Source organism: Siphateles boraxobius, unplaced genomic scaffold (assembly GCF_051911475.1).
Source record: "Siphateles boraxobius isolate OS27281-9 unplaced genomic scaffold, OSU_SipBor_1 17, whole genome shotgun sequence".
In the NCBI taxonomy this organism is placed as follows: Eukaryota; Metazoa; Chordata; class Actinopteri; order Cypriniformes; family Leuciscidae; genus Siphateles; species Siphateles boraxobius.
This window is the reverse complement of record NW_027508777.1, coordinates 7,394,483-7,406,873: the sequence shown is the minus strand read 5'-3', so window position 1 is coordinate 7,406,873 and position 12,391 is coordinate 7,394,483. Positions and strand designations below refer to the sequence as shown.

General features: G+C 37.4%; 1 protein-coding gene and 1 long non-coding RNA gene across 7 annotated transcripts in view; both read left to right on the top strand.

The window, feature by feature from the left end:
- The window catches only part of uso1 (USO1 vesicle transport factor), a 34,209-nt gene extending 26,335 nt beyond the window's left edge, over positions 1 to 7,874 (top strand). For all 6 annotated transcript variants that reach the window (XM_077232335.1, XM_077232334.1, XM_077232336.1 and 3 more), the window contains 7 exons: positions 144 to 282; positions 1,911 to 2,074; positions 4,337 to 4,396; positions 4,510 to 4,608; positions 6,004 to 6,099; positions 6,213 to 6,428; positions 6,835 to 7,874. In XM_077232335.1, coding sequence (XP_077088450.1) covers positions 144 to 282; positions 1,911 to 2,074; positions 4,337 to 4,396; positions 4,510 to 4,608; positions 6,004 to 6,099; positions 6,213 to 6,428; positions 6,835 to 6,921 — 861 coding nt within the window. In that variant the 3' untranslated portion in view covers positions 6,922 to 7,874. The remainder of the gene's footprint in view (positions 1 to 143; positions 283 to 1,910; positions 2,075 to 4,336; positions 4,397 to 4,509; positions 4,609 to 6,003; positions 6,100 to 6,212; positions 6,429 to 6,834) is intronic.
- Positions 7,875 to 10,209: 2,335 nt separating this feature from the next.
- LOC143740148 (uncharacterized) lies at positions 10,210 to 11,214 on the top strand. Its single transcript, XR_013204771.1, has 2 exons — positions 10,210 to 10,453; positions 11,060 to 11,214. It is a non-coding gene; the product is annotated as an uncharacterized LOC143740148 (long non-coding RNA).
- Positions 11,215 to 12,391: the final 1,177 nt, after the last annotated feature.

Genomic DNA, 12,391 nt, shown 5'->3' with positions numbered 1-12,391 from the left:
ATATTGAATATATGACCAAAGAAAAGTGGGTTATCTCTTCCTTTTCCCTCTGTAGGCTTATTGGAAGAGGAATCATTTCAAAATAGGCATATGTTTAAATGAATTTTCTCTTTCTCCTATATTTTATCCCCTTTTAATTGCAGGATTCTCAAATAAATGAGCTGAAGGAGCAAGTGACACTGCTTACGTCCCAGAATGAAAAGATGCAGAGCACCATGACACAGCAGCTCTCTCAGATCCAGCAGCACAAAGACCAGTACAACATCCTCAAACTCAAACTAGGTACTGAGCAAATCCTGCGTTCACGCCATGTCGAAATTACTGCAAATAAGTCGTAGGTCTCAGAAAATTATGAGTTTATATGTTGTGACTACAAGTTCTACAAGCACGTGAAGGCTTTTTACTGTTCAGGGCTGAGTTTCCCGATAACGTTGTCTCTTGGCGCGCTACGAAGACTCTTATGGTATAACTTAACTGAAGGTATACCATTTCTAGGTGTGTTCCTCGAACCATGCCTTAGGAATCCGCTAAAGATATACCTTCTTATGTGCGACGTTACCTGGTGCTGTCCGTGGCGATGGTGCTGAATTTGTTGATATCGATGGCTCGAGAATCAATTATTCCCTCGTGCAGGGGCTGCTTCACTGCGTAATGTGAGAAAGCGGTGTGCTTTTTAAAAGAAGAACTTCAGAAATATGGGAAATTGCATTTATTTGGACTCATGGGATATTATTTTTTTTTAAAAATTACAAATTGCAAACTAAATTAAACCCTGGATATTTTATAAAATTTTGGAAAGTCCGCGAACGCACAACCTCATGCTCAAACGTGTCATGCGTCTAACCCACTACAGTAACTGTCCGTATGCTTTCATTGCATTAGAAAGGGTCACTTATATTATCATTGCCCAGCAGCTGCATCACATTATTGGTGTAAATAAAACATTTCTGTGATTGGATGAGATACTCAATAAAAGCGCAACACGCGAAACATTTAATCAATAGCTATGTCGGAGAAAAAAGAAAGAAAGAGGAGAGCCCCCAGCTTTAATCCAACTGAAATGGACATCCTTTTAGACAAGGTGGCACTCCACAAAGGGCTGAGGGGGTGGTTTCGTCGAGTTTGTCTTGACACATCCGGACTAATAAGATCTAAAAGCTGCTGTATTTGCTGGCAAAATTTCTTTTGAATTGTATCTTCTGACATGGTAGCCTGGGGACTAAAGTTTTCGCGAATATAATAGTGCACATACACTAAATGGCTTCGCGGACGGCGGCGTCTTTGATTAAGCACAACTATTCTCTGTATCGCTGTAGTAGTTTGACCAAATTCCCCACCACAGTCATTCTCTTTAAATAGACGAATAAGCCTTTACTTTCGAATGGTTTGCCAGCTGATGTACCTTTGGATAATATAATTAAAAAGCTAATAACAATCAGCGTGATGACAATTTTATTATTTGCATGAAAACACTTGAATTAGCCTAATTGAACACTGGTTGTATTCAATTTAAAATAATATTTGTATAGACTAAGATGTAAAGAAGCTTTTTGCAGTGGTGCCCACTAGCGGAGTGAACTGCCAACAGTGATAAGGTATAGCTAAGAGTGCTCCAGACCAAACTTCCGAACGTATGACTTACAGAAGATATACTTAACTAAGAACGTTTCGGGAAAAGCTTATTAACAGCTTGATAAGGTACAGCTTAAGGTGTAACTTAAGAACGACGTAGCGTTAAGAAGGTTTCGGGAAACTCAGCCCAGAATTGTTACAGCAATTACGACATGGTGTGAACGCACCTAGATCTCAGTTGTTTGAGAAGTATTTGAAGTATTTTAGCAGAAATCCAATGTAAAAAAAAAAATGTTGTTACTTTTACAATTGTTCCACTCTGCCTTCACACTCTGTAGGTAAAGATAATCAGCAGACAGGAAATCAGGCGGAGGCGGCCCATGTGAACGGACTCCAGCCAGAGGAGCTGAGCCAGCTCAGAGAACAGCTCGAAGAACTGCAAAGACAAAACCAGCTGCTGCAGACACAGCTGGGTGAAAAGGACTCTCTAATAACCAGTCTGGTATGTGTGTGTGTGTGTGTGTGTGTGTGTTCAGTTCTTCCAACTTCCAAAAATGTATTTTACATTAGTATTAGGGCTGGGTTGATTATATCAATTTCTCGATTTTAGTCGATTCTGATCGAACAATATCGATTCTTAAATCCCAGGGATCGATCTTTCTGTCTATGATGATGTTTTTCAGTTGATGCTTGAACAAAACTTCACTAAACAGCGCTAGTCCCATCAAATAAATTGTAATACAGTATATCTTTTTATAAGCTTTGTGCTTTGTTACTGTTGATATGAAACAGTATATCAAATTCTGTCAATTTTATTACGAAAACTACTCTAGAGAGGACCATTTTTCTAAATATATGCACTGTCAAATCAGGTTCCAAAGCAGCTTTACAGTGATAAACAGGAAAATAATTAAATATTGCATATTTTTACTTCAATATTCCTGTTCTTTAATAAGAATGAATATTTGAATAAATCTCTCATGAAAACAAGTTATTGTTATAAAAACCACCTTAAGTGTTATTTAAATGTATGTATACGAATCAGTTGTTAAAGCTGCAGTAGGGAGTTTTGAGAAAATGTTGACTTAGCCTGAAAATTTGAACAAGCAAAACTTACAGGTCCCACCCCCTTGCTCTCTGCTGCGCTACAGCCCACCCTCCATAGCTCCTCCCCCACAGCGGAGCCTGCCGTGAACGCGCAGGCTAGTAAGCACTCAGGACCACCGATGACGGCGGATTATAAACAGTTATGGAACATTCCCTAATAGGGACGAAACGTCAACAATATGCTTTACATTGACTATGGCCTGCCCATACTTTGACTACAAACTTGGTCCTCAAATCATTATGTATTTTGCAATACATGTAACTTTATAACGTTGCACTCTTTCTATAAGTTATAAATAGCTAGTAAGATAACGGTAATATAACGGTAACTAATGTTACAGTATGTAAGTAATTATTCTAGTGATATGTAATGCTAGATAAGGTTTGCTAGTACATTATTTCAGCAACATGACAAGCCAGTGAATTAGCAGGTTTCAATTGTTGCTTAGCACAGTGTCTGACATTTTTCTTACATGTTATGCTGCTAGAGTTTTGACACCGAGTCAATGGGCTCTGTCTAATTCTTCCTTTTTCGCTTGTTTATCATAATCTGTCTTTCTCCTTTTACCTACTTGTTTTATGAGCAGGTGCCACTCGAGAAATTCGCAGTTTAGGTTGTTTCTCCGCCATTAGCACAGCTGCAGCACACCGGCAATCTTGAGTTTGAACGACGGTACGCGCTGTGCAAGAGAGGGGTGTTCAGCGCGTACACGAGCGTGATTGACACTGCTAAGACATTCCTCCTGGCTCTGATTGGTTGTTTCTGACTGGGAGCGGTGTATTTCTGCAAATGGCAATAGGACCACAGGGAGGAGCCAGAGGAGCTTGGTTTTTTTTCACAGATTATCTGTCTCATATTCTACTGTCAGGACATAATGACAGTTTTAAAAAATATGAAAAACATTTTTTTTTACAAAAGTTACCTACAGCAGCTTTAATTTTAACCCTGTAATATTATAGTATTGTACTATCTGATAGGGTTCCCTGTATAGTTTTACAGCATTGGCGGAGAGATATTTTTTTCCTCGAGAGAGATTGATGTACTGTACCTATATATATTCAAGCTTGTGAATTGAATCATGAAATTTGTGTCAATACCCATCCCTAATTAGTATGCTAATATTTTAGCCTTTTACAGTATAATTTACACTACCATTCAAAAGTTTGGGGTTATAAACGGGTTTTTTTTTATAATAAATCTCTCATGCTCACCAAGGCTGACTTTTTTTAAATCAAAAATATAGTAAAACAGTAATATTGTGAATTATTATTATTATTATTATTATAATTATTATTACAATTTAAAAGAGCTGTTATTTGATTTATACAAAGCTGCTGGTGCAAATTAATTTGATGAATACAAACTGTTGTTATTATTATTTTAATACATTTTAAAATGTAATTTATTCTTATGGCAAATTAAAAAATTTAGCAGCCATTACGCCAGTCTTGAGTGTCACATGATCTTATAGAATTAATTCTAATATGCTGATTTGATGCCCAAGAAAAATGTCTAATTATACATTTTGAAAACAGTTTCTGCTTAATATAACATTAAATGTAACATTATAAATGCATTCACTGTCACTTACAACTGATCAACTTGTAATACAACTGATCAACTGAACTGTACTTGTATATTTGGTCTGTCCAACAGAAAGCTGAGGGTGTCCCATCAGCAGAGGGCTCAACTTCAGGGGTCACAGTGATACAAAGGGTAAAATTCCACTGTTTCTTTTCATTATATTCATTAAAGATTTCATCACTTAACATTATGCACCATTCTGCACCTGCTAAACCAAACACTTTGAACACTATGTTTGGCTGCAGGAGGTGGAGTTGCTGAAAGCTCAGCTGCAGAAACAGACTGCAGAGATAACACAATTACAGAGTGAAAGACAGGAGCTTCTCAGAGGATCTGATACTACAGTAAGTGTGTTCCACTCATTGATCATTGTACAGACACTACAGTCCAGTGTGCTGTTGTCTCAGCCTTAGATGGCATCTGCACAGACCACCTTTGAACCGTCTGTTGCATAATTCAATCTTAAAATCGCAAGATCCACTGTGAGTAGTCAGGGCCGTTTTCTTTCTTTTTATCAATCCACTAGGGGAGGGAGAAAAATACATAATTCTATTTTCTAAATATTCTCAAACTGCAAAAATCGATTTTCTAAATGTTAGTTAATTTAATAATGTTACCAGAACTGAAAAGGCGGAGGTCAACTGCAAGAGAAGTGCAGCGCCCAGACAGTTTAGAAAGTGCACACCTCATAAAGGTGTGCAATACATATCATCTACAATAATATCATAGTTGTTGTTTTAACAATGTGTCTCTCACTTTGCAGAAACAAAAAAAACAAGCCTTGAGAGTGCATGGTTTGTCTACATGATGTAAAATAAACTTGAAATGCCAATGAAGCGGTTCCCGTTCCAAACAAGGCCACACAAGAACCGTTGCACATTTCCAAGCAACATGTCAACCACTGCAGTCCGTACCTTTTTTTTGTGTAGAAAATGTACAAAAATGATATAATGAGCAAGTACATCAGGAATCCATTTTCTTATCCTGAATCACTACAGTACACCTATAATAAGTGTTTGTATTCTGACTATTTTAGACTGGTTCGGGTCGTACCCCTGCGGAGTAGCCCAGTACCTGCGTGACTCATCATAGATATAAACAGAGAGAAGTAGCTCCAGCTACAATGTTCTTCTGCAAGACGCATGCAGTTCTGTTTATTAACCGCTAGAGCGCCAAAAGTTAGAGTGCAACTTTAAGTGAATAATTCAATGTCCCATTCATAAAGACAGTCACTCGTTTGAATGAATGATTCAATGACTCACTTATGGGGCAACCTACTAATGGTTTTGGTTTCATATTTCAGTATTAAAATCTTTAATCTCATAGCATTATTTATGCAGTTGTAATTACATCATAAATGCATTTATGCCACCTCTGAGCTGCATTAACCAGTATGTGTAAATATGCCTCTGTGCCACATCTGCAGTGTCACCTCAAATGCTGTCAACCACAAATGAAAGGCACAGAACAAAAACCTCAGGGAAATGTGTTTTTGTATCAAGTAGTTTTACTAAATCGAATTGATATAAAAAAAAATTCTCAGTTATTTTATCACATTAACATTTTAAGATTTACCCACCCAAAAATATTTTGAAATAGAAATATCTTGTATTTACTGTCACTTTTGATGTACCGTTGCTGAAAATAGTATAAATTTCTCTCAAATAAATATCTTACTGACCCCAAACTTTTAAATGGTAGTGAGTGGGCTTTTTAGTTCATTACTGTCTTTCTTTCAGGCTGCAGTACCAGGAGACAATAGTCTCTACACAGAGAAAATTGCAGAGTTAGAGAGCAGGCTCTCTGCTCAGACAGCAGAGAATCAAAAGCTTAAGGTGACTTACTATAAGACAAACATAATTTACTCAATTACTGATTTGCATTTTACATCATTTGCTGTTTAACCTAATTCTTGCTCCTTTTTTATGTCCCTCTCACTCTCTTTCAGGCGGAAGTTCAAACTCTTCTGGAGAGCCAAGAATCGATGGAGAAAGACTTTGCTTCAGCCTCAAGCACAGCCGCCATCATGCAAGCAGAGAAGAGCAAGTTGCAGCAGGAAGTGCAGGAGTCCAAGAAGGAGCAGGACGATCTTCTCATGCTACTCGCGGACCAGGACCAGAAGATTCTGAGTCTGAAACAGAGACTCAAGGACTTGGGAGAGACGGTACATTCCACATGGCACTCCAGAACATAGTTTCACTAGCTTTGTATTCATCAAATGTTGTTTTGTGGTGTACTTGGGGCCGGTTCACACAGAACACATTTTTGCTGTTAAAAATACGAGACGCAGGTCAGTGGAGTGGGGAAAAAAGCACAAGGTCTAGAGTAGCGTTTTTTAAAAAGTTGAACTTTTAACTTGAGCTCCACGTTTTAGAATGCCACGTCACGTGCCAGATACTGTGAAAGACCCGAGACTCGAGCGCAAAAGTTAAAGACTGCTGTCTAGCATGTGTTTACATTGAAAAACAATGGAAAAGTAGCGCAGTGGAATGGAAAAGCTTGTTCTGTGTGAACAGCCCCTTACATTTCTTCTTACTCTTGGTTTTGATTTGACTTTTTTTCCCCTACAGATTGAAGATGAGGATGATCTGGATTCAAAGGATCAGTTTGATGATGATGATGATGATGAAGAGGATGAAGAAGAGTGTGATGAATAAAAAAGTATTGACTTAATAGTGGAAGTGAAAGACTGCTAACATTAACCTGTCACTTGCGCTTAGAGGAAGATTGAAGGCCTTGGACAGTAGAGTTGATCTTCTGATTTTTAGAAGAATCACATATTTCTTTACTTTCTTCAGACCTGTATTTTAATTTTTAGAATTTATTTCACTGTAGGAAAACAATACAAGGATTACATTTTCCCAGCTAATTGAACCAGACTCATTTCATAAATAAAAAAAAAGCTTAAAAAGTATTGAGATAATAAACATAGGTGGATACTTTTTTTCTGATCAACATTCCCAATGCTTATGTCATGGTCTCACACCGTAGAAGATTCTAAAGAGCTATTTGCTCTAATGATGGAGAGGAGAAAATAAAGAAAAGATTTGCTCCTCCTTTGTTGTACATAGTACAAAACCATGAAGATGTTCAGTCTGCATTTCTATACTGCTTGAGGGCTTGTGAGAGTGTCTTTGTGATGGATGGATGGATGGATGGATGTATTCTGAAAGACATGTCTTCTCTGCTCAGGTGCATAGTGAACTCTGTTTAACCTCATTCAAATGCTCCATTTCCTCTTTTGTATTAGATTGCTTCCTGGTCAGATGGCTGTTAGGTTTTTTTTTTGGGGGGGGGGGCCGTGTTTTATCTTTGATCTTTTGTCTGTGCCTGCATGTCAACAATTTTCAGAATTGTTCAGTCATCCAATCATATTTACAAGTGATCAAAACACCAACCCGTGTTGCTTTGCATTGCGCTCACACTAGCCACCTTGTTTCCAATATGTTGTTGTTCATCAAAACACTGCTGAAGTCCCACTATGTTGGGATGTACACTTTCAGGTTCCTCTAAAACTGGAGAGATATTCTGCAAATTTTGGTTTAGCATTTGGTTAATTTATGGATAAACAAGACTCATTAGAATAAACTATATAAATACTTGTCTGTGATGTTTTGGCCTAAAACTTAGTTTTTAATTCAAGTTTTCGAGTGGTGTGTTGTCACATATACAGCCATATTTGAGGATTCACAAGGAGTTTTCTACTGCTAATACCCATGAATATAATTATGCCATAAAGTGCATGGTCATGCATGATTTAATTTGAACAGTTTGAGGAATTGTACAATTAATTAGAAATTCTAAAGGAAGGCATTTAATTATATTACAACTCAGAATAAATATTTTTTCTCCAAAGCAGCTTTACAGACAACAGTCTGTAATATCTCCTGTGAATTTGCCAATGGTAAAATTAAGAAAAAAAGAGCAGAAGTAAAAGAACAAAGATCGCATGTTTGCACACTGAAATCTGGAGAATGTTATCTTTTACCATTTTCATTCATCGTAATGACACTTCAAAGACAATTGTGGGCGACTAGGGGAAAATCCTATAATGTAAACATATTCTATTTGTACACTACAATTCAAACATTTGGAATCAGATAAGTTTGTGTTTTGGAAAGAAATGTATTGTTCTATTCAAGGTAGCATTATATTCTAAAAGTTCAAATGTGTAATAATGTAAAAAATGTTTAATTAAAAACATCTATTTTTATATTTTAAAAATGTTACCTGTGATGGCAAATCCCTATTTTCAGCAAGCAGGCCGGTGAGAGAAGTGGGGGACCCTGATGCACAACAACAAGACCAGTATATCAAGTCTCTCAAGACCTGTTGCTCAAATGCACGTGCCTGTGACCTTTTTTTTTATGAATGAGTCCCATTTCCTCACTGAATAGCCTGTCGGTCTGCCGTAGGCCTGGGACAATGTTCCCAGCTCGACCGAACATTTGAAAAACAGCGTTCATTTTGAATAGAAGTACTAGTTTATAACTTTGTGAATTTCTTTATTGTGATTTCTGATCAATTTAATGCACCCATTTTAATAGCTGTAAATTAAGAAAGATTGGAATCAAGTGGTGTAATATCGACTACTACTTTTATCATTATTATTATTATTTTATCTTACCAGCCAAATCCTGAACCTCACCATTAAAACATTTACCATGTGATTAACCAATAGAAAGAAACTAGCCTCGCAAGAGTTTGTTATCATTGTAGGAAGAAATGCGATTTATTATTAATTCGTATTAAACTAATTGAAATGATTTCAGCACTTAGTTGCAGATGTTGTTTGAAAAATTAAAACCAGTGCTCGAAGTGGGGCGGTACTCACCGGTAGCCTACGCAGTAGGCTACCGGCACTTCTACATTTTACTCTTAAGCGTACCTGCACTTTTTCTGGCGTACCGCTACTTCTCGCATTTAGCCGGTACTCCACTCTACCACTGACAGAAAAAGCGTCAGTGTCAAGCCCGTTTCACATATACTCCGTTTGCAGTGCGTATATGGTGCATATTTTTTCCGCACCCGTATTAACAGGTTAGAGCGTTCACACTGCACGCGGATGCGCTCCGCCGATCCGTTCCAGGAGCGGTGCAGAGATCGTTTCCACACAGAGTCTATTTCTACTGTGCTGCACGTGCTGAATTAAAGTTACAGCGCATGGTTCGTGGTCAAAATGAACACAGATTGACATGAAAATATAGCTAATAATCTTACCATAAATGCATTTAATTAAATAAAATTTATAGTATCTCACCATAAATATATTTTTGGACTTGCAGACTTGGAGGAGTTCCGTTTTCTCTCACACACACATAGACACACACACACACACACACGACTTGTTTAAATACATTTATGTTGTTAATAAATAACAATAAATTGTTGTTGTACCAGCAATATCTCCAAGTTTTGTTTTTAACAGTAGAAAAATTTTATGATTTGCCAGTGCAAGAGACGACAGGTGTCGTGCCAAGGTATCCTACTTACCCCTGAAAGGAAGTGTATCCCCGGTCGCGGGAGAGCGGGAGCCATTGGTTTGACCAAGGTAAATGAAACGATAATACGTGAATTGATTAAGTTATCGTAAGTTATGGCCCGTCTATCAAAATTAATTATTTTATTCTTCTGAAGGCTAACGATCGAACTTCATTGCACTGACATTGAGAATGTCTAGTTACTGGAAAACCAAGACGACCATACCGTTTCACTCATAAAGCAAACAGTCTTTGGATATTAAATTGTTCTGAAACCCCCTTTCCATGGTGAATTATTATCAAAATGATTTAAAAATGCATTGCACTTAAATAGTAGGCTGGTCAATGTCATACACAAAAAGCGATTGTACAGATGATGCCTATCAAGTGTTTTATTTTGTGAATACTTTACATCATGTCTAATAACAGCAGTGAATATGGACACATTTCTTGTTTCCTGACAAAAGTTGTAGTGGGATACAGATTTTTTCAAGACCATATTTTCGACCTGCCAAAATATGTATCCCCCCTCTAAAATCTACAGATAATGGCCTATCATCAAGTGTTTTATTTTGTGAATACTTTACATCATGTGTGAAAAATAATGAATTATAGATGCATACTCTGTGTTTTTTATTTTGTTTCTAAGATGACCTGACTGATATGTCACTTCTGTGGATCAGAAGGGCCTGAGGCAGATTTGAGTTGGGTAAATCAAACTTAAGAAATGTGAAATGAAATATGTTTTGTGATAAAGTTAAGAATTTTCTTGTATTTGTCACGGTGTTGTGTGCGGGTAGAAGGAGAAGGCTGAATCAAAGGCTTCAATTCAAACAGTTTACTTAAATAACTCTCACAGGTAAAGATAAGCAGGAACACTCACAAGAAGCAAAGTAACATTAACGGACAAATAACAAGACCATAACATAATCGAGAACCGACCAAGACTAACTGAACAGAAGGAGACTAAATACAGATACAAATGAACACTAACGAGGTGAGCACAGGTGACACAGATGATGATGACGATGAACAGGTGGGTAATGAGGGAGTGAGTTCAGTGTGTGGAGAGATGAGGGATTCTGGGTAGTGTAGTGAAGACGAAGACAGACTGGTGCAGACGATGACTGTGACAGTATTATGTAGGATATTTCTATTCTAGTTCTTCTATTTTACCCAGGACTAACAAACATTTCATTGTTCTTTTATCTCCACATAAATTACAGTATATTCAAAATATAACATCAATTACACAGGAATGAAAATTTGCTGCCTCTTACTGAAGACCCCAAAATCCAAATAATTTGTTTTCCAGATTCAGTGTGACATTTGTTTGCGGTGGTTCCATCATATGTGCGTTCAAGGCCCACCAACGGAGGAGGCCTTCCTGTGTACTACTTGTACTCCTTAGTTTTGTGTACATTATTGTTCTGGAGGAATTTATTCATTAAATCTTGTTGTATTACATTACACCTTCCAAGTTTGTGTATTCTTATCTTAAAACTATTATTTTTTTGCATGAAAAATGGCTTACAATATTGATTAATAAAATAATTGCAGATTAACTTTCTTTCGATTGATTAATAAACTAATACCTAGTATGTATACAGCACGTCAAAAACAGTTGCCAAAGTTATTGTCTTACTGTATATTTTGTACATTCAAGTGATGAAGAAAGTGGACACTGGATCTGCTGTGTGTATCCTATTATAGGCTACATTAAAACTGAAAGTGTACTGGAGACTCACTTCAAATTCAGGCCTAAGCTTTAAGAATTCCTAGATTCAAAAGGGGAGTATAAGTGTTCTGGTGTGTGGAAGTGTTTGATGTTAATTTTGCAGGAGCTTTGGTGTTTGTTGAGGAGAAACTGAAACTGTTTCATAGTCTGGTGGTGTTAGCGCGGATGCTCTGGTACCTCCTGCCAGAGGGTAGAAGGGTGAAGTGGGTGTGTGGAGTCCTTCATGATGCTGACGACCCTCCAAATACACTGAGCATTGTAGATGTCATAGATTGGCAGTTCCTATGATCTTACTAGTTGTCTTCACTATTCACTGCGGTCGGAGGCCCTGACTGAAACACTCTCTATAGTATCTCTGTAGAATGTGGCGAGGATGGATGGTGGGGGGCTTTCCTTGCTTTCTTTGCGCCACAGGTATTGGAGACTTTGATATGCCATCATCTGTGCAATATGGAGAGGGGCTACTTTTTATAGCAGGTTTGAAAACGGTCTGAAAAAATCTGTATCCCACTAAAACGTTTGTCAGTAAACAAAAAATGTGTCCATATTCACTGCTATTATTAGACATGATGTAAAGTATTCCCAAAATAAAACACTTGATGATAGGCCATTATCTGTAGATTTTAGAGGGGGGGATACATATTTTGGCAGGTCGAAAATACAGTCTGAAAAAATCTGTATCCTAGTAGGCCTATAACTTTTGTCAGGAAACAAGGAATGTGTCCATATTCACTGCTGTTATTAGACATGATGTAAAGTATTCACAAAATAAAACACTTGATGATAGGCCATTATCTGTAGATTTTAGAGGGGGGATACATATTTTGGCAGGTCGAAAATATGGTCTTGAAAAAATCTGTATCCCACTACAACTTTTGTCAGGAAACAAGAAATGTGTCCATATTCACT